This window comes from Aethalodelphis obliquidens, unplaced genomic scaffold (assembly GCF_003676395.1).
Source record: "Aethalodelphis obliquidens isolate GAN/ISIS:26980383/991018 unplaced genomic scaffold, ASM367639v1 scaffold7, whole genome shotgun sequence".
NCBI lineage: Eukaryota > Metazoa > Chordata > Mammalia > Artiodactyla > Delphinidae > Aethalodelphis > Aethalodelphis obliquidens.
This window is the reverse complement of record NW_020837951.1, coordinates 4,407,883-4,435,320: the sequence shown is the minus strand read 5'-3', so window position 1 is coordinate 4,435,320 and position 27,438 is coordinate 4,407,883. Positions and strand designations below refer to the sequence as shown.

Genomic DNA, 27,438 nt, shown 5'->3' with positions numbered 1-27,438 from the left:
TTACATGCGAAAACTGAGGCACAGAGACATTAAGCAACATGGCAGAAGTCACACAGCCAGGAAATGGCAGAAGCAGGCTATGAACCCAGAAAGCCAGGTTCTAGAACGCAAGCTTGAAACTCTGGTGCCACAATCCTGATGTTACTGCTCTGCTTCCTCCTACTGTTCTCCTTTGTGTGCGTTATGTTCCAGGCAAACCAGTCGAGTCTCATTAGCAGAAGATAGAGTTCACCAAAGTGTGTAAGATGGTGTCTACCAGCTGAGTCCTGGGCTGTTCCCAGGTGAACACTGTTTTTCACATTAGTAGCTCTGTATTACAATGTCTATTAGAAAACCCATACATAATTAATCATTAAAGAAGTCACAAAGTTTCCTTTTCAAAGAAAATATATTAAGGAAAAAAGTTAATCTATTTAAAAGGTATCAAGTAATCAAAAGTAAAAATGATATGGGAAGAAGAAGGTGGTATGGTAATCTCATTTTTTCAGATTGGCAAGTTCAGAAACCTAGTTTTTTAGCACCTTAATTTTTTTTTTTTTTTAAACATTTGCTCACACTGCCCGTTCCACCTCGAATGTTCTTCCCATTTTCTTCCCCACCCTCCATGTCTGCCTGTCAAAAGCACAGACATCTTTCAGGGGCAGGTCAACACCACCCGCCACCCCCCCGCCCCCAGTCTTCTTCAGGGTGTACTGACCAGGGTCGTCTCCTCCAGAAGACCCTCAGAGGCCCCCTGAGCCCTCCCGGTGTGGTTGTGGCCCTCTGCTCTGTACCCCGCGGATGTGTCCTGCTCACCGCTCACTGCACCGGAAGGCTTGCGAAGGCGGCCTGGTCTTCTCCAGGGCCCCACAGGGTCCAGCACACAAGGCCCTCCAGAAACACATCCTAAAGGATCATGCTGGGGCTGTGCAGAGCATTCTCAGGAGACGAGATCAGGTACTCCTCACTTCCGTCAACAAAGCAGAAAAGGCGCAAAAGAGCTATGTTCCAAATACTTCCTGAAACAGAAGACTCCAGCAGAAAGGTCGGGAGCCCAAGCTATAAAGAACTGGAGATTATTTTGTCACTAATGCTCGTCAAGTTTGACTGCAAGTCTGCGGGCCTAAACCAGGACTGAGCTTTCTGTAAGTCCTCCACAATGTGCCTCACCTTCTGTGAGAACTTTATAAACAAAATACAGTAATTAACCTTGGGACCACTGAAAACCACATGTACAACCAGACAAAATTAATATTTACAAGATCGAACAGGACAGCAAAGACGATTAAACCAACAAGGATTTAGATGTGGGTCAACTCAGACTCCAAACCACAAATGCAACCTGCTGCTAGGATGCCTCCACTCACTCACAGCACTGCTAAGCTGCTTCCAAGACAGAATGCTAGGAAGGGAAAGGCATGTGGACTAATATTACACCAATGGAGGGAGGACTCCTCATTACCCACGCGTTCACTGGGTCAACAGAGCAGCCAGGACCACTAAATCCACAGAGAGTGCAAAAATCTCATTTTAGTCAAGCCTCCATCACGACGCAATTGTAACGAGTAGTCCTGCTAAGACAAGGAGCTATTTATTGAGCCCTTATTATAGGCCAGACACCACTGTAAGCGCTGCAGGCATCTGAATTCACAGAAGCCACACAACACCCCAGTGGGGAGGCTGTTATGCTTAGGCCCCCTTCGCAGATGAGGAAGCGCGGAGGGGCTCGTCACTCAGCCCCAGGACACCCAGGAAGGACGTGGCAGAGAGGCAGGGCTTGAAGCTGGCATCAGACAGAGCCCAAGTGCTCAATCATCGTGTCATATTCTGCATAACTAGCTTTGCAGTTTTACCCTCAAACATAACTGACATAACATTTGCTCCCATTTCCACCACGATAATTATGGCATATTGTTTATTTTATGCCTTCATTAAGTAGGACAGATAATGGCCGTTTTTACAGCTCATTATTAGTCCTACAACGCACACTGCTCCTGTGAGAAACAAAGATTAATCTTCCTACATCTGCACGGACTCCTGGTTGGGGCCGTCACGACAGCGAAAAGGAGGAGCCGACCTCAACCTCATCAGCGGACGCCCTGGTAAACGCTCACATGGCGACCCATCCCCCGTCCCAGCGATTACAGGAGAATTGCTGGGTGAAAACATCCCCAACTTCCAAGCAGGCATGAGCCATTTCAGAAAAGCAACTTTCTGACTTTCAGAGTAAGAGAGGAAGGCATAGCCATGGTCCCCGAGGACTCATGACGTGCAGAGGAAGCTTCTGACTGGCTCAGCATGACTCCTTCCTCTAAGACCTGTCCGCCCCAACTCCATGGGCACATTCATTGGACCAGAACAGTCAGCTGACTCCAGATTCCCTCATGGAAAGTGGAACTGCAAGGCTCTTCGTCCAGCCCCTACTGCTCATATCAACTGAGGTGATGTAAACATCAAGGCCATGAAGCTGTCTTGCTCGACCGAGAGCACCCACCTGCAGACAAAAAAGCCTGATGGAGACACACAAAGAGCCAGGGACAAGGGACCATGAGTCCTAGAGTGCCGAGACAGGCAGAGGCGCTGCTCTGGTTCCTGACGTCTTTCTGGTTCTCAGCGCCATCCCCCTGGAAGCCCTGGCTCCATTTCCTGCCTGCTGGTCCCATAAAACACCCAATAAATGCCCCCCTTTTGCTTATTTTCCTTGAAATCAGATAAGCCTAGAAAAGGTAAACGTAAACATTAGCCTGGTCACATGAGGTGACCCTCAGCCACCCCCATTAAGCAGGACCATTTAAAGCGCTGGGGCTTGTTTGGGCCTCATCCACCTCTAAGGGGAGAGAGGGGGGTGGGATCATGGAAGGAGCCCCGGGCTCGGCCATCTCAGCGTTCAGGCAAACCTGCCTTTGCACCAGCAAGCAAGCAGGGACCACCATGTTCAACTGGCCTGATCTGCAAGTCTCTGGGAGGTCCAAATGTGATCATGGATGGGACTCTGGGCTGTGCTCTGCTGTGAGCAATTTCTCCAGGAGTGCTAGGTGTGCCTTAAAGAGGGAACACAGAGCTGGGCACTTAAATATTCTCCTGCGTTTGTAGCCAGTTTCCTTCTGCCTGAAATAATCAGGAATAACTTAGGTGGGACCTCAGTAAACTTCATTTTCTCTAGGATAAATATAAGCACGTGGCAAAGCCAATGGGAAGCCAAAATTTCAATTTCTCAGATATTAAATTAGCCAGTGACTAGAAAATTCTGCATATAGCTAGGATTTTCTAGCAGGTGGTCTTAAACATTACTCATCAAAGTGAAAAGACTCCCTGAGTTTAGGACTCATAAGCCCCCTGAAGGCAGAAAACCAAGTTTATCTTTCTTCAAGATGCTGAATAATCAATGTCCCCCTCCACTTTCTCAGCCCCTCCTTGACAACAAGGATGAAGTTGTCACCACTATGGCCTCCAGTGAGGCAACAAATACAATGGAATATTCTGTGCTCAAGGGAAAAAATATGAAAAGTGACAATCCTATATTTTAACGTTAAGAATTTTATGAGACTTAGCCACCAGCTTAAAAGTAAAATCTTAATATATCAGGCTGAATGAAATATGTTGATCATATGAGATCATTCGAAAGTCATACATAAAAAGCATGATACAATATGCATTATAAGGATTCCGGTCCCCTCTTCCTACTGCATAGAGAGGCAAAGTGCATTACTTTCTTTTTAGCAACTGGAAGGTCATGTAAAGGACACTGACAAAAATGTCTGGGCCCTCCAAATCCACATCTCTACAACTTCAGCGAAAATGCATCAAAAGCTAAGGATTTTGCAACCAGCCCCATTATCAATACACCACCTTTCATTTATCCTAAAACCTTCTGAAATCAAGGTACACCTGAAAATTATCTCTGGCAGCGCTCTTTCTCGTGTTTTCTCGGTGCGTCTTACAATCAATGGCATCTCACGGTCAATAAAACAGAAGCTATTTGGGGAAGGTGCCACCCCTCACAATTCACACCACCTTCCCAGCCCTGAAAAGCACTAACAAACCCACAAACTCTAGCCGCATTCTGGAAATCCCGCTTTATCTGAAAGGATGAAGCAACAGCAGTGGCTAGATGTCCTCACTACATCAGAGAGAAATGAAACGTAACTCCCATGCAAGGATCAGAGAGAACAGCTCTCCACAAGTCAAACAAGACCTCTGGGATCAGAAGCCAAACAAGTGTTTTTCCTTTCTTAAAAGCTTCTAACTAGAGTATTCACTTTGGAGAGAGGCTCCTATCTCAGGGAGGGTAGGAGGGGAAAGAATCACCCTCAGAATGACTTCAGTGAAGAGCTTACAGACCAGCACGGGGCTCGGTTCAAGGGAGACAAGCTTCAAGTTTAAACAGTAATTTGTGCATAATTATCCTCACAGGTTGATACAAGATAGTTAGATTAAATAAATTAATCAAAGTACAAATTGTGCTGGCAAGCTCCAGCGTCTGGCTTCTCCTAAGGCCAACCTGCCAGCAGCACCAGGGCTGCGTTTCACAGCCCCCAAATCAGAGCTGGCAGGTGACGGGGGCAGGAGAGAGGCAGTCACACTCCCAAGCAGGGGAGCCAAGGTGACAATCAGAGGGGCGGGCAGAGGGAGGGCTCCGCTGAGCTGTAACAGTGGAAGCCTTAAACACAAGATCCATTACAGCCCGAACACCCACAGCCATTTACACATCACGGTTGGAAATAAATCCTCGGGAAAGCAAATTTCAAGGGGAAGCAGCCATTAATACGCCTTGCCCAAAGCCCAGCTCAAGTCAGATCTCTTGTCTGCCAAGAGGTGTGACCGGGACGCTCTCTTTCTCTCACCGGACCCCCTCACTTGGAAGTCAGGTTATTATCAATATATTAGGATCAATGCTAATCTATTTCATTAGCATACTCCTAAGAACTAACATTTATTGAGCCCTGGGCGAAGTTCTTTACTTAATGCTGGTAACCCAAGGAGGTAAGAACTATTATGATTCCCATTTAAAAGATGTGGAAACTGAGACTCAAGGACCAAGGGACCTGCCCAAGGTCACCCAGTGAACAAACCACAGAGCCTGGGATCAATCTAGATACATAGCTACACTGTCAGGGGAGGAGAGGAGGTTCAAGGTAGAAAAAATATTATCAAAGGAACGAAAACTGTTTCCATTTCTTTGTAAAAGATTAATTGATTTGCATGAACATGATCCCATGTGTAGAGATTCGTGGTAGAATTAGTAAGCGGGTCCCTGCTATGAGGTGAAGTAGCAGCGACCCACAATCTGGCAGAAACACAAACCCATGGCCACCGGCACATAGACACAGCCCAAAGAAGCTGGGTCAAAGGAACAAGGGAGAAGTGTTGACAGAAAAGTTGTAAAACACCGCCTTGATCTTTTCGGCTGTCAGCTCCATCTATACCCATCAAGCCAACTGATAAACATCTTTCTTTGCAGTTGGTGGGAGAACAAGCACACAGGGACAGCATCCGTTGCTGCCCTCCGACTGGGACCCCTGCACAGTCCCATTCAATGGCCACGTCTCTCTGGAAACTTCATCAGAGTGTCACCCTTTCTGAGCTTCTCTGCAGGAAACCCTTTGCACTCTCCACCCGTCACACTCCATTACTCAGCTTCCAAATTCAACTTTCAAACAAACTGTCTCAAACATCTCCTATTTTCTTTCAGAGGAAGGCATGCACGAGCTTTGCCTTTGTGTCCTGTCACCCCAAGCTCCAGATAATACAGTCACCCCTCATCTACAAAGGACTGATACAAGACTCTTTCTGCAACACTGAAAGATACTTTAGGAAAGAAAGCACAGGCAGGAGGAGAGGGACCACGGGAAGGAGGGACAAGGAATGGGCAAAGCCGTGAGGGATGGAGGCTGAACCTGGACTCGGGGAAGAAGTCCTCAAATCACAAAGTGAGCCAAGGCTAAAAAGACTGAAGGCGCCTGGTTCACAGCACACTCCTGCAGCCGTGCCCCACGAGGTTCTAGGGCTTGGCTTCGGGAGGGTCTGTCCAGCCCACCGCAGTCAGAGCTGGAGGTGAGGTTGTAGACATAAAAATAACAATACTCCTGGGGACTTCCCCGGTGGTCCAGTGAGTAAGACTCTGCACTCCCAATGAAGGGGGACTGGGTTCGACCTCTGGTCGGGAAACTAGATCCTGCATGCATGCTGCAACTAAGAGTCCACGTGCCGCAACGAAGATCCCTCGTGCCACAACTAAGACCTGGCGCAGCCTAAATAAATTTTTAAAAAATAAATTAAAAAATAACAATGCTCCTAGACCTCTTGATGTTTGTTACAAGACTGTGCTTTTTATACTTATGCTGGTAGTAGGTTGCAAATGAAGTTTGATGTGGCAGACTTTTAAACTATATTGTTTTAGCTTGAATATTCTATACTTTTAAAAATTTTTTTATAAATTTATTTATTTATTTATTTTTGGCTGCATTCGGTCTTCGTTGCTGCACACGGGCTTTCTCTAGCTGCGGCGAGTGGGGGCTACTCTTCGTTGTGGTGTGCAGGCTTCTCACTGCAGTGGCTTCTCTTGCTGCGGAGCACGGGCTCTAGGCGCACAGACTTCAGTAGTTGTGGCACGTGGGCTTCAGTAGTTGTGGCTCGTGGGCTCCAGAGCGCAGGCTCAGTGGTGTGGCGCACGGGCTTAGCTGCTCCGCGGCATGTGGTATCTTCCCGGACCTGGGATCGAACTCGTGTCCCCTGCATTGGCAGGCGGATTCTTAACCAATGAGCCGCCAGGAAAGTCCCTGAATATTCTATAATAAGCTTTTATAAAGTATAACATGCTAAATCACTACAAAATTTGTTGTACTGTAAGAAGGGTGTAAATAGTTTATTAATAAAATGCTCTGTATGCAAATTTAAAAGAAAAAGAAAAAACCAATACTCCTCTCTCTGTGGCAGTGGTGCTTGAACTTGTGGGGGCCACAGACCCCTGAAAGGATCTTGATGAAAGCTGAGGATTATTCTCCTGAAAACTGGACCTACATACATTCAGGACCCAACAGAAGTTTGACCGCAGACCCCAAATTAAGGACTCTTAACTTTTGTGAGCTACTTTTTGACGACATATATATTATCAAACAAAAACAGGCAAGCAGCAATCAGGGTGGGAGGGAGTGGACAACCGACAGGCACAGAATATATATAATTCAATGCCCCCTCCAATCAAATGCTTAAATTATTTCTATGACATCTCGGCCACATGCCAGCAGAGGCCGCAGGAATGGATGAGTACTGTTGTGACGACCAAGATCAGAGATCATTTCTAAGGTCCTGAAGCTTTGGGGAGCTAAGTTATGTTTTAGCAACTCAAATTTAAAGATAACAACAACAAAACCCTGAAAATATGACATAATATAGCTAAATTAGGGAATTACAATTCACATAAGAAATTCTCCTTTGCCAGCCCACATATATATATTTAAAATGAGATTACAGACAATGACCTTTGTCACTATAAAAATGCTTGGGGTCACAGATCTCATAGACAGTTAGTAAACTTTTGGAAGTTTGTATCCAAAGATTTTACGTAAAAGAAGAGCCATTTTCTAACAACGCCCCTGTTATAAAGACACCACCATGTTCTCCAAACAGAAAGCAATTGCCCTGCATCTGTGCCACTGAGACAGCAAAGGCACACTAGAGAATAAAAGGATCTGAAGTCGGATGATCCGTGCCTCTTCCCGGGCATTTACAACCCGCTGGCCTGGGGCAGGTCTCTTAACTTTTAGGAATCTGAGCTCCCCCTTCAGTAAAATAAGGCTAAGACGCAGAGTTATTATGATGATGAGGACAGTGACAAGAATGATGGTAACTAACACATACCAGCCCTCTTCTGAGCCCCTGCATATACTAAGCTTTTGATCTTCACAACAGCCCTGAGGGAGGAAACTGTCATCAACCTCATTTTACAGATCAGAGAACAGGAGTAAGTTGCCCAAGGTCACAAGTAGTAAAGAGAAGAAGCAGAACTTGAACCCAGGCAGGCAATCTGGTTCCAGAGCTCCTGCTTTCATCACCATGCTACACAGCCTCTCCGGCTGGACGATATGATGAACGCTTCCACACTTTAGAGACCGTAAAGTGCTGAAACAGGGACTTCCCTGGTGGCCCAGTGGTTAGGACTCCACACTTCTACTGCCGAGGGCCTGGGTTCGATCCCTAGTTGGAGAACTAAGATCCTGCAAGCCGCGCAGCACAGCCAAAAAAATAAAGTGCTGAAATACAATATAAGACACTTCTGCAACGTTCACTGTCTCCTTTCTTTGCCCTTTTCATATCTGCCTCAAAATAAGATAATCTGCCTTCTGTTTGTATCCCCAAACTAGTTTAAAAAAAAAGACCAAAAAAACCCTTAATATTCATTACCCTTCAGTAAGTCAGGCCGTGAGTGGAATGCACAAACCAAATAAAGACATCTCAGCAGCTGTGCACCGAGGAAATACCGCAGCTAAGAGTCACCTCCTACCCAAACATCAAGAAAAGTAGGACCTGGAACCCTACAGCCCCACCTCCCCCCTCAAAAACACGTCACTGGAATTTTAATATTGACTTCAAAGACAAGGAAGCTACTTAGTTAACTCAAAGTGTTTTGTTGGTTTGTCTTCTTCTGTTGGGCCTCGCTAGACATTGGAAATACCCTGGTGAACAGGCGGGCAGCGTCCCTGTCCCCTGCCCCAGCTATCGGTACTTAGTCTATCGCGAATCACGCCACAATGTGGGCAAGGGGGGCTGCAGGAGTACAGGGGGTTACCTCACCCTGACTTGGGGAGTTGGAAAAGACTCTCCCGAGTATGTGACCATAAACAAATATGGAAAAATAAAGTGAGAGAATATTAGCCAAACAAAAAGAGGGGTGGGGCCCGTTGAAATAGGCCACTTCAACAGCATGAGGGCAGGAGGGCATGCAGGCTGAGTGCGGAGCTGGGGTACCATGTGAGCCAGACCGTTACCAGCTACATTACAGTCTGTCTTCATCCTGAGCGCAAGAAGAAATCATCACCATATTTTAAGCAGGAGACTTGTGAGATCAAACTTGCACATTTAAAGGTCACTGATGCTATGTGGGGAGAGATAGGAGGTGGTGAGACAGGGAGGCCAGTTAGGAGACTTCTGCAAATGTCCTGGCTATGAGAGAAGACGCCCTGAAGGAGGGTGGGAGTATTCGCTCATCCATTTAGCAACAAACACTTACTAAGCGCACACCAAGCACTAGAAACCATGGTTCGACCCCAGTGCTGGAGGTGTAAGGGTCCAGCGCAGCTGACATGCAGAGGGAGTGAAATCCAGGAGGCAGGGATGCTGCCTGATTGATCTTGCTGGTTGTCCTTAACCCACCCCAGAGCCAGTGTTTCCAGCACTCCCCTGGCCATCGGCTCCCAAGGCCCCACCTCCCTATGAGGCTGGCCTTATCTGACGAGTGGGAGTAGAAGGTGGAGGTACAGTGGTCGGGAACTGCCCTCCAGGCCCCACCGGGGTGCAGGTATTGTCAATGTGCCTTTAGGATCAACCACTAACTGGAGGCTTATGAGAGCCCTTTCCCATCTTGTGACTCATCAGAATAAAGCAACTCCACCCTCTGCGAGCCAAGAGCTCTGAAAACCTTCCTCAAAAGCCATACGTGCCCATCACTTTGTGACTGAGAAGGACAACACTTCACAATTCGGAGGACGTCTCAACAGGAAAGGCAACGTTCCCCACAAGACATCTTAACTAGGAAATTACCACACTCCGGTTCTATAAGCTGAGGCCCCCGAGCACGGCATTTGGGCCGAGGATTCCAATGAGCTGCCAGCAGGATAATGTGGTGACGCTCTCTGAGCTACTGTGAAAATGCATTAAAATCTCAATGTCTGAGCTCATCCAAGCAATTAAAATGAACACGGACTGCTCTGTTTTAGACTGGGAAAAACAAGGATAGGAGAGCGTTGGCCTCTGTAATCCTCTGAGGCTTCTCGGAACATTTTAAAAGCACTTAGATAGCACCTTTGCTATCCAAACCAAGCTGACGGTAATCTAGTTAACCAGCAACATCTCCACTGGCTCAAATTAAGTGCTACGGGGGAGAGGGCATGGCGGACGGGAACTTGCAGCGCTGAAAGGAAACGCGTACCCACCAAAGGCTTCCTCTGTGCTGGCCCCGCGCTAAGAGCATCACCTGCCCAGAAAAATAAGTGTCTTCACAAGCATTTTTCAGGTGAAGAGGACGAAATCTGGAGAGGAACTGTATAACATACGGAAAGCATCGCAGTGATTTTCACAGGAAAGAAAATACAATTCCACGTGATCACTAAACAAAACTCTTCAATGGTTGCCTCATCATTTTCTGCTAAGAAACAGAGGTCGAGAATTTATTTTATCTTGAAACTCGGGTGGTTCAAATTCTCATCACAAACACCATGGATGATGTAGAATTTTGAATCAACTCATTCTCTGGGAAACATACTGAATTATCAAGTGTGATTTTAAATAGAGAGCTAGACAAATGATTGGATGGACGGCCAGGCAGGTGGCCAGGCAACAGGAGAGGACACAGCGCAGGCAGCGGGCCCCAGCTCGCCCCTGGTGAGACACTGAAGTCAGTGCACAGGGCTAATCTTACCCACGGGCAAAATCAGCCTTCAGGGCTCCAGGTATTTAAATGAAATTTAAACAGACCCATTCGCTGGGAATTCCCTGGCGGTCCAGTGGTTAGGACGTGGCGCTTTCACTGCCAGGGCCCGGGTTCAATCCCTGGTCGGGGAATTAAAATCCCACAAGCCCCATGGTGAGGCCAAAAAAAATAAAAAAGAAAATAAACAGACCCACTGACAAATAAGAGAGAATAACAAATGTGCAGCCCCCTTTGCAGTCACTGATCCACATCAAAGGAAGCGCGGGGAGAGGTCTTTCAGGACAGAAACAGTCCAACTGGGTCAGGTCTCATGTCAACGGTGGCAAGAAAGTCAGTACCCTGACTGATGGGTATTTTTGCCTTTGGACACAAATATAAGATAGATATTTAGTGTTCTCTTAAAATCAATGAAAACCCCTTAAAACAAGCACAACCTGGGACTTCCCTGGTGGCGCAGTGGTTAAGAATCCGCCTGCCAACGCAGGGGACACGGGTTTGAGCCCAGGTCCGGGAAGACCCTACATGAGGTGGTACAACTAAGCCCGTGCGCCACAACTGCTGGGCCTGCGCTCTAGAGCCCACGAGCCACAACCACTGAGCCCGCGTGCCTAGAGCCCGTGAGCCACAACTACTGAAGCCCGCGCGCCTAGAGCCCGTGAGCCACAACTACTGAACCTGTGCTCTAGAGCCCGTGAGCCACAACTACTGAAGCCCGCGCGCCTAGAGCCCATGCTCTTCAAGAGAAGACACCGCAACGAGAAGCCCATGCACCGTGACGAAGAGTAGCCCCCGCTCGCCACAACTAGAGAAAGCCTGTGAGCAGCAATGAAGACCCAACACAGCCAAAAATAAATAAAAATTAAAAATAAATTTATTTAAAAAGAAAAGAAAAACCAGTGCGACCTTAGGCTACAGCAGAATATGGGCAAACTGGTGATATGCCAAGGGCAAACAAACCAGAAAAGTGTATATTACAGCAATAAATTTGCATTTGTGTTAAGCACAAGACAGAATTAAAATGCACCAAACTATAAAAACAGGATGATATTTAAGATGTCAGGAGTGCAAGACAAAATTTCCTTTATGTTCAGGCCCTGTTCTAGATAAGTTACAGGTGTCAATTAAGTCACCCAGACCCTATCAGTTATGCTCCTTTCTGACAGTAAAGACAGGTAAACTGAGGCACAGAAAGGCTACTGATTAAAGGGGAAAAAAGACCAATAGTGGAGTCAGGAATTACTGTTAAAATCACGTGCTTTGGGCATGTGCTGATCAAGTTCGAGAACTGGATCTATGCAGAGTTCCAGGAAGATGGGAACTGATCAGTTTCCTTCACCGAGTCTAGAACAGTGCCTGAAACATAGTAGATGCCCAATAAACACGTGTTCAATAGATGGATTAGATACTTCCTAGCAAACAGCACACTACTCAAAAGCAGCTTGGAAATTAATATGATTGAGCATTTTACACCGAGTGCAACCACTTTCTCACGTATGAATGCATGCACACACTCAAAACCTGCAGACTCTCTCGCTTCCAAATCTACTGTGTATGGTCATCGGAAGAGCGCCGAGCCCAAATGCTCAGTGGCGGCAACTACTAATAAGTGATCGATAATTCAAGAAGCCTACTGACTGAAAATCATGATGGTACGACGTAACCCTCCAACCCTAAAACACACAGAAACATACAAACGGGGAAAAAATAAGAGCAACCGGCATCCCATGAACCCACTGGAGGACTAAGTACAATTCCTGTTAAAAAGGGGAAAAAAGTGGGCAGGGGGCTTATCTTTACACAGTCATCCCTGGGGACCCCACCCAGGCCAGGAAGGGGATAAGAGGCTCCAAGGCAGTACCTTTCTTTTCATGACATGCCCAGCAAATATGCCAGTTAGTTGCTAAGATCCCAACTTCTCATATCATACTTATCACATCGGAGCTTAAAGCAGATGAGGGTACCTGCCTCTCTGAATCTGCGGGGCCTGGGGCTGCTCTGCTCATGGAGGTCAAGGCAATTGCCCTGAGCCACATCCATGCCTGGGCTGGGCCCCGCGCAGTCTTGGTCTGCGCACAGACTGCAGCTGTCAATGGGTCACACCCACCGCCATGGTTCCCTCTGATACAGCATGTGGACTGACCACTGCTCCTGCTTCACTGACAGGGGGATCAGCAGACACAAAACCACAGGTAAATGGCAATATTTTAATGGGCTTCAACGGTGGAAGAAACCTCTCTGCTTGCCTGGACATCCCGATGACATTCCCTTTTCAGGCTACCGAACACTGCGGGTCCCAGTTAGAGGGCTGGCGGTGTGGCCCTTGGACAAGTCACTTCTCTATAAAAGGAGGGGCGCTGCCCCACCTGATCGTGGAGGTCCCCTTGAGATCTAACACTTGGCCAGAGGGGGCACAGTGCCTGGAGTCTGTTTGGAAATATGGGGAGGTTTGGGGGGGGGGGCTCAATTACGAGTGTCTACTGTGTCCCCGACGGGCGGCCTTCAAAGTGACACCAGAGCCCCAACCCTCGAGGAGAGGGGACGGACCTGGAGGGCGAGCAGCTGCGGCAGTGCGATCAGTGCAGCTGCTGAAAGCCTGTGGGGCAAACACCGACCAGATCAGCTCTGCCTGGTCACTCTGGAGGCTCCTCTGCAGCAGCGCTTTAATCTCTGGGCTCCTCCCAGAGGAACCGGGCTGCCTCTAGCGGAGCAGCCCCAAACGAAACTAGAGATTTCAGAAAGAGCCTCCAAGGGTTGAGGCAAGCTTGACGGTGCAACGAGCTACTGACTTGCCAGAACCTACTAGGTGAGTATACTGTCCCCGGAGGGAGTGAGGGTCTTGGGAGTTTCGGTCCCTTGGTCAAGTCAGTGAGGAAAAGCAGCAGGCTGAGCAGGGCCCCGGCCCAGGGAGCGCGGCAACCAGCTCCGGAGAGGCTGCGGGAGCCTCCCAAACACACACGTGACTGCTGCAAAAGAAGGGGAGTGCTGCCGGCACAGGCACAGGACCCAAGGGCGGAGCTCCCGAGCCCAGCCCAGAGGTCCTTAAGATTAGGGCATGGCCGCCAGAGAAGGGATAAAGCCTCTAGGCGCTCCCTTCCACACCTCCTCCCTTTCAGTTCCCCCACACCCAACAACAACACAAAGCTGCAAAAGGTCAAGGGCAAGTAAATAGCAGCGGACTCAGAAGGGAGAAAACTCAAACTGGTCGTCATCTAAAAAGGAAAGAGGAAGAGATTTACAGGCTTCAATTTACTAGGAAATAGCTACCTGCAGTCAACTATTCACTAAAGGCCACTATACATCCTACCCTGAACCAGAAACCTTATATACAGTTTCTAATTAGACATTCAGACCAATCCGATGAGACTGGTATTATGTCCATTTTCTAGTCCAGCAGGCTGAGGCTCAAAGGTGTTAGATAACACCCAAAGTCTAAGTCCTAACACAGGACAGGGCTTACCCTTGTGGGGATAACGAACACGCAGAGGAGGATAAAAGCTGTCACAGGTGTAAACGCAGGGGCACCTAATCTGGGTACATCTCAGAAGACTTCCCAAAGGAAGTCTAAGACCTAAATGACTAAGACTTTTCCAAAGAAAGGAGGGAGAAGGAAGAAGAGCGTGTGCAAAGACCCTGAGATCAGAAGATTCTGGGGAACCGCAATGCGTTTTGCAGACAAGAAGTGGCAAAAATAAGAGCAGGGAAAGTGGGAAGAAAGGAAGCTGAACGCTGAAGGATTCCCGATAAAATGACATGATGTCGGGCATTGCTTTCAAATACTCCAGTCCTCACCCAGAAAAGAGAGTAGGGGGATGTGGAAATCAATGAAATAAGAGTGGCAAAATATTCTTAATTGTTGAAGCTGAGTAGACAATGGCTCATTAGATAATTCTCTTACTTTTGTGTAATTTGAAACTTTCCACAATAAAAAGTTTAGGGGTTTTTTCCCCCAGAAAGAAAGGAAGGAAGGGTGGGGGCTAGAGAAGGGAGCTGGTGCCAGGCCATGAGGCCCTGCACCCGGACTGCTAATGGTAAACAGGTCATCTGCCAGGCTCTGCGCTGCATGCTCAAGGGAGTGTCCACGTAATCCTCACAGCCACCCTAAGACGCAGGACTGTTCGTGCCACTTTGCAGATGAGGAAACTGAGGCTAAGAAGTCTGGCCAAAGGTCTGTCTGCTTCTGGACTCAGGCCCCTGGGTGCGATAACTAAAATGCCTCCCAATGCCAGCCGGGAGCTGGAATTGATCCTAAGGGAGATGCAGGAAACCACTGAGGAGCAACGAATCAGGTGTCTTCTTTGTCCAGGTCCCTGGGAACTGCCGAGCGGAAAATGGCTGCAGTGGGTGGGAAGGGGCAGGAAGCCAGAGGGGAGGCAGTAGCATTGCCCCAAGCAGTAAGGGGGGCCTGGGCTCAGACAGCGGCAGTCAAGGAAGGTGGGGAGGAAAGACTAAGCGGTTTTGGAGAGGTGGCATCAGCAGATCTCGGTCAGCAGGTGTGAGGGTCCAGGCACCCCACCACGAGGAGCAGGTCTGGGGGCAGGGGCAGGGTTTCCGTTCTGGGCTCCTTCTACCCGAGAAGCCTGTGAGTCCCAAGTGCAGATGTCCAGCGGGCACTCTGACACGGGTCAGGATCTCAGGCGAGCTTCTAGGCTGGCTGGAGTGCGGTGTCATCCGTGCACGGCTGGCAAGTGAAGCGGCAAAACAGATGGGCTGCCCAGAGCAGGCGTGGACCACAGGAGAGAAGCGCTCGTTACCTCTCAGCTCTTTCCCAGCCCACACCCGCCATGAGGAAAAGAAGACAAGCAAAAGGGGAGGCGTAACATCATATTCTTTCTGCACTTGTAATGGTACACGTCCTTCCCCACCGTCAATGCGCAACTCACCAGGAACAAAAATGATATGGGACCATTTCCTGTCTACTAAGCGTTCCTGGAAGAGAAGAGAAAGTGCCCTTCTCAGGCTCTGGTTACAATGTACACAAAGCTTTGGGCAAACCGCACAAACCCAATCAGCCCAGAAAAGGCTACTATAAAACAGCCAAAGAGGGACTCAGGCTGAGTTCCCCTCACCCCCAGCCCCGGACAGAGTGACTCCTGCAGGGCACGTGGGACACACAGCCAGCAGCCTCTGCAGCCTGCCCAGGGTAGCTTCTCAACAGAGTTCCTGCTCCTTTAGAGAAAAAGAAGGAGGGAATCACACATCTGATTCCAGGCCACAACAAAGTGACAATTTTCAGAAACCACAACTAATAAGTAGAACATAAAGATATGGAATTAGACCAAAGCCTTGGGGTGGAACCCACTTAGAACTATGGGGGCATCAGGTGATTTTCATGATGGCTTACACTCGGTGTGTTACAGGAGGCTACTGCTGTCTAGAGAACCTCTGAAAGGTAATCTTCCCCTAAGGGCCTCTAGGGCTGCTGCTCTATCCTGGTCTGTTCTGAAATGCTCCGTAGCGTACACAACAGTTGTGCTTAAGAAACGTTACTGGACAAGAATTACTCTCCTCTGCTCCCCGGGTTACACTTTCATTTCCAAAACAATGGAAATGCATAAATGATTCCACTGCTCCTTCCCAAGTGACAGCCAAAAGGGACTCGAGAGATCTTCAGTCCAGCTCTTCATTCTACCAACAAGGAAGCTAGAACCCAGAGGAACAAAGCCACGGGCACAAGGGCGCACAGCCGGATAGCAGACAGCCAAAACCAAATCCCAGCCTCTCGAGACCTCTGTCCAGTGCTCTCATGACTACCGCTGCCTCGATAAAGCTTGACCAATAGTATTAAAAGGAGTAAGAAGAAGCACTAACACCACTGCACGCTCACTACACACTGGGCACTGCTCTGGGTACCTCAGGTGTATTACACTCTTCAGTCCTCACAACAGCCCTATAAGGCAGAAGTGTTATTATCTACTTTTGACTGACGAAGAGGTTGAGACAGAGGGAGGGTATGGAACTCACCCCAACTCACGAAGCCAGGGAGTCAAACCCAACAGAGTCCGACTCCAGAGCCCTGCCTGTAATGAGCATCCAACTTACAAAATGGATACAATCCAAGCGTTTATTTTTACACGGGCCTGTGCGTGCGAACATTTTCCTAAAGAAACAACACTAGAAATCCCAGACTAGCCTATGATGTTTTCCCCACCAGGTAAGAGGACTACAGACCAATGGGAACTCTGAGCTTGCACAGAGTGAGAGCATTCCTCCTCAGCTTGCACAGATGGCCTGCCCTGGGCAAGACACAGCCCCTCTCACCAACTTCTCTGCCATCCCCTCCTTCCTCATTTCTTCCCAGGCCCCTCACCCTGTCTTCAACATCCCTCAAGTCCCACATCCCATCCAAACCCCTGGCTCCATATCAAAAGGTTACCAAAAGGTTAGCTATCCTCCTCACCAAACTCCCAAACCTCCAGGCTTTATGAGGAAAGAGCCCCCTCCCACTAATTCATACTAATGTGTGAACTGTTGATATCTATGCCCAGGCTTCCTCAGGGGGAAAAGGTGCTGATTACCTAAAAGAATCTAATTTGTAGAACTTCAGAAGAATATACTAAAGTCAAGCTTGGGAGGCTGTGTGATACAGCGGAAGTCACTGGAAGACAGGCCCGCACTGCCTGGGAGTCTGTCCTCGCCACTTTGTTAAGATAATAATACCAGCCCCTAGAGAGTACTTACTCTGTGCCAGGTAAGTGCTATACTTATATGACCTCATTTAGTCTCAACGTATTTTTCTGTGGTGGGTACAATTATCGTCCCCATTTTAAAGAATAGAAAACTGAGGCACAGACAGGGAAGCTTCATCGTTGTCAGGTAGCAGAGCTGGGATGTGAACCAAAGTGGTCTAGCGCTGAAGCCTATGCTCTTAACCACTGAGCAATACTGCCACTCCATAAACAAACACACACATACGCTTAGTGTGCCGGGAATTATAACTACCATTTAATACACACTTATGACATGTGAGTTGTTCTAAGGCACTTCGTACGCATTATTTCATTTAATATTCCCTATAACACTATGATACATATACTTGTATTACCCCCATTTTACAGACGAGGAAACGAATGCTTTAAACAAGTTTTTCACGTGTTCAAGGCACAGCGTAAGTGCAGAGCTGGATCATATCTCAGGCAGCCTAACTCCAGAACTTACAGTTAAGGCTTGACATTTCTGACTGTACCTTCCTTTACTTCTGAATCCAACAGTATCTAGAAACCCCGGAGATTGGTTTTGTTTGGTTCTTTTTCCTGTTTGGTTGTGTTACTCTTTGTTCTTTTCATAATGGCTCACACAGTATCAGGGCTTTGGGTGGGGAGGGAGGAGAAGGGTGCAGGGTTCAAGGCCAACTAGGGCAGCCACTATTGCAGTCAAACTCACTCTGCTGGTAAGTTCATGCTGAGTGACAGGGAGCCAGGAAGGTTAGATTTAGGTGGAAGAACACCTCTAAGAATGGTACCTGCACCTCTGCTAATAATAACAATGCAGAACAGTGCGTGGTCCACAGCCACAATGATTAAGGCTTTGGGGGGCCTTTAAGTGATTTTCTTTCCTCATTATGTTCTGAATGAATCCATATTCCCTGAGTGAGCCGGGGGTGAGTCTGGTGATAAGGAAAACACTAGGAACAGAAATTAGTTATTGATAACACACCAAGTGGGATAATCCCTAAGAGGCTGATGGGGTTGACTCGCCTCTTCCCAGTTTTCGCATTTCTGCCAAAACAACAGCTGCCGCAGAACACCTGACGTCAGGTGCTGTCGCTCAAGTCAGGCTGACTCAGTCAACTTCGGACGACTTCTACCATGTCCTACCCGCTCCTGAGCACTGGCTGCCAACCCGGCTCTCTCAGGAAGGGAACACCAGGTGACAGGCAACACAGACGAAACTTCCAACCTCAGCCCTCAAAGAGCTTATCATCAGTTCACCAACTGACCTCACCTTTCCTTCCAAATTACGCTTCTGGAATCTGGCCCTGGCCTCCAGCACAGGACCTGAGAATTTTCTCTCATCTACCAGTAGCACAACTAAATTTCTCAGTAATGGCCCAAACACAAGCAAGCAAACCACACAAGGGGCTGTAAACTAAAAATTCAACAGAAAACCCTTTTTACTTATTCTTTCATTCATTCAGTGAATTTTAATTGACTGTGCACCGAGTACCAGGAGCCCTGCTAGGCGCTGGGGACTCCCCCCTGGGAACGAGAGGGACACAGTCTCTCTCCGCAGGGACCTAAAAGAGGACGGGGCCCCTAAGGGAAAAGGCTCCGTGTTGCAGTTTTAACCAATCCTACCCGTTAGCTCCATGATGCCAAAACGTCAAGAGCACCTTCAAGGCTGGACGTGAGGGACATGAATGTTATAGCAACTTAAAGCCACTGAGTAACTAGATTCTGATAAGAACAGCTCGGGAAGGTAGAGTGGAGCAAATGCCTTCAGCCTTTCCAACTGAATACCCTTGGAATCGAAATTTGCTCTTTCTCTAATAAAAGTGGAAAATTAAGCACGCAAAAACAAAGAAAAGGCAGCGCCAGCCCCTTCCTCAGGGCCCATTTCCCAACCCGGGGAGAAAGCGACACTTCTGGGGTCTTTGCTGCTTGAGACATCACCAGGAAAAGGCTGAAGTCTTCGCCCCCTTTTCAGGCAAATACACAAGCAGCCTCCTGCCATAAACAAATGCAGAAAGTCAAAGCCGGAAATCAAAGCCTGGAGACAGGACACTGGAAACCTTCGGACAGGGGCCTTGAGAATAGTTCAGCCTAACTCTCAGCATATCTGAACGTAATAAGAACAGTCCAGAACAGCGCCTGACCCCAAGTCATGATGATTAAGGCTTTGGGGGGCATTTAAGTGATTCTCTTTCCTCATTATGTTCACATTCACTATCTTACAGCAAGGACCGCGTTGACGTCAATTATTTTTTGCCGTCGTCGAGAGCTTGTCATCTCTCTACAGAACAATACTCTATAGGTGCACGAGAGTTGAAAGCTAAATTCTTTCCCCAATTCAGCACGGGAAAAGTGCTGCTCCCAGCAATTTGACATCATTTCATTAGATTAGATTAATTTTTATTTTTTTAGGTTAATTTTTAAATGTGTTATCCTAACAATTATGCCAACTACCATGTAATTAACATTCTGACTGACTTTACAAAAATTACACAATCCCCTAAAGAAAATAATTAGTCAGTAAGCGTGAATGAGACTTCTCTATGGCCAATGGCACATAAAATAGAAAGCTCATCACATAATGGGTGGTATCAAAGCCTTTCCCACACTTCCTTCAATTCTTAGCCAACAGTGCAGAAAGCTGACATTGGCAAGTTACCCTAAACTTCACCTAACATATTAATGCACTTTCCGGTTTAAACTTGTCGAGGGCAAAATGAAGAATGATGAAAGCTTTTGCCATTAAAAAGCTCTTTTCATTTGTAAGAGAGGCATGATAAACACATATCATTGCTGCTTCCATATCCCCAGCTGGAAATAAGAATACTGGCTTGTTTCTTGGGGCTACTTCTTGAGTTTATTAAAGAAATGTACATAAGGCATCCTTACCCTTGTTTTCCTCTTTCCTTTCAAGGTTTGAAGTACAGTATTTGTATAATAGATCTTAAATCCCTTCCAGAGTAAGGTAAGGTATAAATAAGCAATAGTCAAATAGGACACTATCTACCATAACAGAAATAAACAACGTTTCCCCTGTAGCCCACCTCTGAATAATTGGCAGGGGCTGCCTAGCCCCAGGACAGAGTTGTGAGCCCAGAGGTGGCCTTAGCAGGAAAGAATACAGAGGGTGGTTAGTGATGTCTGCCCTGGACAAGAGTGACAGTTTCAGGACCATGTCCCATGTATTTGCCATCTCCATCCTTCAGTAAACCACTAAAAATGAGTAAAATGTGATACCAGTTTATGAATAAAATATAACATATGAATTGCTCCTGTGATGAAGGTTAAAAGGGGGAGAAATGTTTGCTATAGTCAAAACCTTAAGCCAAACCTGATGAAAGCATCCAGTTTTAGAGGAAAGAACACTGACCTACATCAGGAAAGGCAAATTCTAGTCTAGCTATGAAGCCATGAGCAGGTCGGTTCACTTGGCCTTGGTCTGCTTGGCTATAAAATAAGGGGGTAAGCTAAACATCTCTTAAACATTCTCTTTATTTTGCCAATTAACGTTTTAAGACTCCAAAATCCCCTCTGCTGGGGCACTTGGAAGCTGATGGAACAGCAGTTACTTCAGAGGCACGCACCAGGCCAGGACATGACTGAACCCCTACACCACTCACACTGCTCATATGGGACCTAAAATCTGTGATACATTTCTACATCTAGTTTTAAGCTGTAGCATCTCCAGGACAAGAATTTCCACATACATAATATTTCTTTTCCTTAACACATCCTCTTTTCCACCTGAGGGCAAGGGTGGGGGGCAGGGACAGGGTCTTCTATTTTTATACTCTAATAAATTCAGCAAACAATTAAAACTACCTTCATTCAAAAGTTAAGAGTCATCACTTCAAGTTAAAACCAGTTGCTTCCACTGAGTCCCACGCACTCATGGTTTCGAGATCAGCCTAAATCTTCCCACCAGTGAAGTGTCCATCCCTCAAGCCTATTCCAAGAACATTACCCTCATGATACATGAACGCAGCTTCCACGTCCAAACACCAAAAAGCAAGACTTTCTACCAGGAGTCCAACCAGAAATAAGTCACCTACAGATCAGATCCCACCCAATCACCAGGTAAACTCACATTAGGATGTCCAAGCGTGCCCCTGGGGAAATAAGGATGCTCAAACAGGAAACCCTGAGAGGGCAGGGCTATCTGCGTAGGGCCAGAACAGTCTCATGTCTGGCCCTGGCAACTGCAACAGACATCTCTAATTTCTTGTCTGCCCTGCATCCTCTCCTGCCTCTATCTAATTCCAAGCAGCCCCAATTCCTGTGCTTTAGCTGATCTGCACTGGGCAGTCAGAGAATCCCACCCCCTGAACTCAATGAGCTGTCTGGGTAGGTAGGGGCCACCTACCAAACAGGGCCAGAATCCGTTTTTAGGGTCTGGTGTGGACACCTGGAGATCACCTGGTAGAAGGACCACGCAAACCTACAGCTGCCAGTGCGTCTTTTCCACCACTGGGAGATATCAGGCCAACACTGGGAAGCAGGCGTAGACAGGGCAGGAGAGTGCCAGATCCCCATACCGCCTGGGCACCCTGATCCTCGAGACTGAAGTGGGTCTCTGTCAACAGCAGCCCAGAGCTTGGAGGACAAGCCTTATAGGTTAAATGCACGCATCCCAGGTTCAAGGTTCCACTGCAAACCAAAGAATGTTAAATACTCTTCCAGACAAATTCAAAGGAAAAATTCTACACACTGGAAACACTGTCAAGGCTCACCTGTCACTTAAGACCTGAGAGGGAAAAGAACCACAGGAAAGAGGAAAAGGATGACGGATAACTGGAGGGGGCAGAGCAGTTCACAATCAGTAACTGTAAGAACTATTATCTCCAGGGAGGTAGCAGTCTAATGAGAAAAGCTTCCCAAGATGTTCCATATATTCTAGCTTTCTCTCAGCAGCAACAAAACCAAACACAACACAATAACGCACAGCGCCCGAACAAGAGGAACTTGTTAGTAAACAGACTAGTTTCCTCAGTAAACAAGAGGAACTTGTTAGTAAACAAACTGTTTCCAGGCTTCTGAGCCTAATTGCTCCTGTTATTTTTACACTGCAGCTTACTTTTCCTTTACAGCCGTCCTAAGGTCTACGCCACGGGCCTGCCTATTGCAGGAAACCATGAATAGCAAATTCTAGGGAGAGCGTTTAGAACAATCTCCCTCAGACGGGTGTAGAGTAATTAGAGCAAAGAGAGCATTAGGAAGTTATTTATTTTATACATAGTATCCACACTACTACGTATAAAATAAATAACCAGCAAGGACCTACTGCTGGTTATCTATTTTATAGCACAGGGAACTATACTCAATAGTTTGTAATAACATGTAAGGGAGAGAATCTGAAGAAGAATACACACACACACACACACACACACACACACACACGTATCACTGAATCGCTGTGCTGTACACCTGAAACTAACACGATATTGTAAATCAACTATACTTCAATTAAAAAAAAAAAGATGAAGAAAAAAAAAGAGAGATGGGGACTTCTCTGGTGGTCCGGTGGTTAAGACTCCGTGCTTGGGTTCGATCCCTAGTTGGGGAACTAAGATCTTGCAGGCCACGCGGCACGGTGCGGGGGGCGGGGAGAGAGAGACAGTAATCTATCAAACTCTAGTGATGTTCTTCCATCAACAATGGGGAGGACAGGCCAAGCAACATAAACCATGTGAGTGGCTGCACACTGAGACCAGCAGTCCTTCACCTTCTGGGGGTCAGGGACCCCTCTGAGAATCTGATGAAAGCTAGGAAGTCCTCCCCAGAAAAACACACACACACACAACATTCTGCATGTGATTTCATGGGGTTCATAAAAGCTGCTCCCTACACCCAGCAACCAGGTTAAATGCACCTGACTCTGAACAATCCTCAAAGACTTCAGAGGGAAGCCTGAAGCTTCCGACTCTGTAACCCGATGCTGAATCAGAACAAAAAAGGAAAGAAAAACCCTCACTCTCTGCCTTTATGAAATGCAAGAAAACTTGTTTCTTCCTATATCAGCTCCATGTCTGACATGTCCCCCTTACCTTGTTTGACCACTTATATGCCTGAAGGAGCTGACTGTAGAGAGGGGTTTTGTCCTGCACGGGATCCAGACTCAACAGCCCGCTGTTATGGAGAGGATGGTTCTCAGAAGGCTTGCCGACCAAGTTGCTCAGCCGTTCCAGCTCACTGAAAAGTAAACAGATACAGCAAATAAACCCGGGTCCACTGCAACTCCAGTGCTAAGCCAACCACACTGGTCAACGGCTGTTCTTCAAACCGCCCATCAAAGGTCCCTTAAGAAGAAATACTTTCTGAAAGGTTAAGAAGACTAGGGCCACTTGAGACAACCCCTAACTAGGGGCTGATCTTGTTTTGCAACTGAGCTCTCTGGCGCCATGCTAAAGGAGAACAAGGGTTAAGAGCGATGAAATCAGTAAGCCTCCTAAAATCAGCCTTGAACAACTCGAATCATTCTCTGAGGGGGTGTGGGGGGAGAGGACACTTTCTGGAATTTTGAAACGCAATATAACACTGCTTCTCACTAAGAGTTTTCAGACCCACGTACAGATCAGTACCTTTGGCAGAACAGCAAGTACCTGAATAAATGATGATTATTTACCATTCACACAGAGATAGATTTGTACGTGGTGCTTCACAGATGTTAAAACTTAACAAAACAAAGAAGAGGGCTTCCCTGGTGGCGCAGTGGTTGAGAGTCCACCTGCCGAAGCAGGGGATGCGGGTTCGTGCCCCCGTCCGGGAAGATCCCACATGCCGCGGAGCAGTTGGGCCCGTGAGCCATGGCCGCTGAGCCTGCACGTCCGGAGCCTGTGCTCCGCAACGGGAGAGGCCACAACGGTGAGAGGCCCGCGTACCACAAAAAAAAAAAAAAAAAAACCAAAGAAGAGATAAAATAAACAAATGGAATGGGAAGACACCACCGAGGGGCTGTGTCAAAGAAACATGCTTCAGTCTAGCAAAATAAAAACCTCTAGAGCAGCTTGGGAAAGGGAGCCAACAGCAAAACCACGTTCCAGGGCTTCCCTGGTGGCGCAGTGGTTGAGAGTCCGCCTGCCGATGCAGGGGACATGGGTTCATGCCCCGGTCTGGGAAGATCCCACACGCCGCAGAGCGGCTGGCCCCATGAGCCATGGCCACTGAGCCTGCGCGTCCGGAGCCTGTGCTCCGCAACAGGAGGGGCCACAGCGATGAGAGGCCCGCGTCCCGCAAAAAAAATAAATAAATAAAGCACATTCCAGAAGCACGCCAGTCTGACGGGCCAGTCTCAAAGTGTCAACAAAAGCTTTGTAGGAACAGATTCTCATGCCACGTTCATTCTGGTATCTTCAGCCACCTTCTTCTTGGTACTGCTGTCTAAAGATTTAAGAAGGCAAAGGGGTGATGTCAACATTCTTAAGCTTTCTACAATGGTGAAGGGTTACAACATCCTGTATATTACCAAGGGAAGCCAATCGAAGAGGAGACGGACGAGAGGAAAGAACCACCAGCGCATCCCCTCAAGCAGGGAAAGTATTAACGGGCACTGCACCAGAGAACAGCAAGTGGGTGTGGGAGTTGAGGAGGGGTGTGTGACTTCCTGGCTTTCCCCCAAAACAAGAATGGCAGCTACTTAGAAGAAAATAAATAAATAAATAAAAAGAGGCTCCCATCATTTGGTCGCCACCTCCTCTTCCATCCTACCTCCTCCTTCCATCTGGTTACTAAGGAGACCAAGTTGAGACGGGAAAAAAACAAAACAGAACAAAAAAACCCAGCCACTCCAGAAATTATAGGATGACTAGCTCACCCAATGCCTTCCCCTGCTAAGGTCAGTTCTGAGAGGTAAAAGGCAAAAAATCCTGCAATTCTAACCCTCCTGGAAAGGACTGACTCTCATAAGCAGGGGAAGGCAAGTCCAGGACCTAACCAATTAAAAAGGGCCTACTACGTGCCAGGCATTTTACAAACATCCTCTCACTTAATTTCACTTACAAAGTAGAAGAAGGTGACTTGTAAGAAAGAAATATACAATCCTTAACCCTGAAAGACCACAAATTAATATTTGTTGGGGGCCGGGGGGAGGTGTAAGCAGAAGTGATTAAGCTGGTTAAGGCCGAGATTAGGTCTCTCTAGAGACAGAAACTTAAGAGGAACAGTGAGAGTGGGAGTGAAAGTACTGATCAGGTGGTTTCGGAAGGGGTAGGGGAAGAAAGAACAAAGCCTATTTTGTCGTGTTTGGGGGTGGGTTAGAGTGGAACTGGTGAATTCCAGGTTCAGGGACGAAAACCTGGGGCCAATCAGATGGGGTGCACTTGGCTTTGGGGCAGCGCTGAGCAGGTCCTGTTTGGTACTATTTTATCAGACATGGTGGGGCCCAGCGGGCCCACAGGTGAGAACCCTGCCGAGCTGAGATGAGGAGTGGAAGTTCCTGGGGAGAGCACGTCCCCCAGTGAGAAATGGAAGGACCACTGAGGAGGTCCAGGGCGGAGGGAGACAGCCAGGACCTGGAGGCCAAGAGAAGGGAGACGAGAAAGCGGGGGTGGAGGATGAGGTGGCCCTGAGGGGCAGGTAGAGGCTTGGAGAGGAGGGAGGGGGAGCAAGAGAGCAAGGAAAATGGACAGCAGCCCCTGACTGAGAAGACTCGCGCGGGGTCGGGACAGGGTGGGAGGTCCCCGGCCCCTTCAGCCGGTACCTACTTGAGGTCCCGGTTGACCGAATGCAAGTTGTCCTGGAAGTGCGCAATGAAGGCCTTCTCCCGGCCCTCCAGCGTCTCCTTGTTGCGCATGCCATCCTTCAGGCAGTCGAATACCCTGCTCACGCTGGAGCGCAGCGCCTGGATGGCACTGATGGCCTGGGCAAAGGCTTCCAGGTTCACGCCGACACTTAACACGTCCGCCATGTTGCCGCCGCCACAGCGGGCCCTCCAAAACCAGCGAGCAAAAAGCCGCGCTCGCTGATGACGCAAACCCTCGAAGGGCTCTGGGAAATGTAGTTCTCGCGGGGCGGGGCGGCCCAGGTGATTCCTCAGAGCCCTATCCCAGAGAGGGTTTCCACTTTAAACATGCGTGGGCAGGAAAGTGATCCCCTGGTTCTGGGGCAGTCGAGCTGCACGCTCGGCTTTCCTAATGGTGACAAGGAAATACAGAAAGTTCCCTCACTTCCCCAAACTTGCACTCTTGGGAGTCATATGGAAAAGAATTGCTCAGAGCGTTAAGGTGTCCGTGGTGTAAAGGGTTGAAAAAAATGCTTCCAAATTCGTAAATCAGTAGGGGAGAAGGGAAATTTCTTCCCTACAGTAGAATGCCAACTAATAAATGTAGAAGAAACGATGGAAAGAAAATTACCATTTGGCAACCGTTAGATTAATAACTGATTCAGATAGGAATTGAAGGATGCTAGTGGGTGAACGTGTGAGGAGTAATAGCATAGTTACATAGTCTCAACGTATCATTCCACAAGAAATTTGCTAATTAAGAAGGGAAAAATAATGATCCAGCAATTTCAGTTCCAGTTGCATACTTAAAAGAAGGAAAAGCAGGGTCTGGAACAGATATTTGTATACCCACGTTCATAGCAGCATTATCTACAAGAGCCAAAATGTGGAAGCAACCCAAATGTCCATCGTGGGATGAATTCATAAACAACATGCAACATATACATACAAGGGAATATTTATTCACCCTTAAAAAGGAAGGAAATTCTGGGACTTCCCTGTTGGTCCAGGGGTTGACTCCGTCGGCACTCCCAATGCCGGGCACCAGGGTTTGATCCCTGGTCAGGGAACTAGATCCCGCATGCCACAACTAAAGATCCCACATGCCACAGCGAAGATCCAGCACAGCCAAATAAATAAATATTTTTAAAAAACAAGGAAGGAAATTCTGACACATGCTACAACATGTGTGAACCTTAAAGACATTATACTAAGTGAAATAAGTCGGACAGAAAAGGATAAATACTGTATGATTTCACTTATATGAGGTACCTAGAAGAGTCAAATTCATAGAAACAGAGAGTAGAATGGTGGATGCCAGGCTCCATGTGAGTGGGGATGGGGAATCAGTGTTTAAAGGGAACAGAGTTTCAATTGGGGAAGACGAAAAAGTTCCATGGATGGTGGTGGCGGTAGCAAAGCAGTGT

General features: G+C 47.6%; 1 protein-coding gene across 6 annotated transcripts in view; it reads right to left on the bottom strand.

Moving 5' to 3' along the window:
- The window catches only part of MED27 (mediator complex subunit 27), a 198,668-nt gene extending 172,418 nt beyond the window's left edge, over positions 1-26,250 (bottom strand). For 4 of the 6 annotated variants that reach the window (XR_003432432.1, XM_027104466.1, XM_027104465.1 and 1 more), the window contains exons 1-2: positions 25,995-26,226; positions 23,340-23,484 (exon numbers count right to left, since the gene is read on the bottom strand). Coding sequence is in view for 5 of the 6 variants with exons in the window: in XM_027104466.1 (XP_026960267.1) it covers positions 23,340-23,484; positions 25,995-26,197 (348 nt within the window). In the remaining variant the exon portion in view is untranslated. Of the gene's footprint in view, positions 1-17,830; positions 19,291-23,339; positions 23,485-25,994 lie in introns of those variants that run through there. The other 2 variants (XM_027104468.1, XM_027104464.1) reach the window with 2 other exon arrangements.
- Between the last annotated feature and the right edge of the window lie 1,188 nt (positions 26,251-27,438).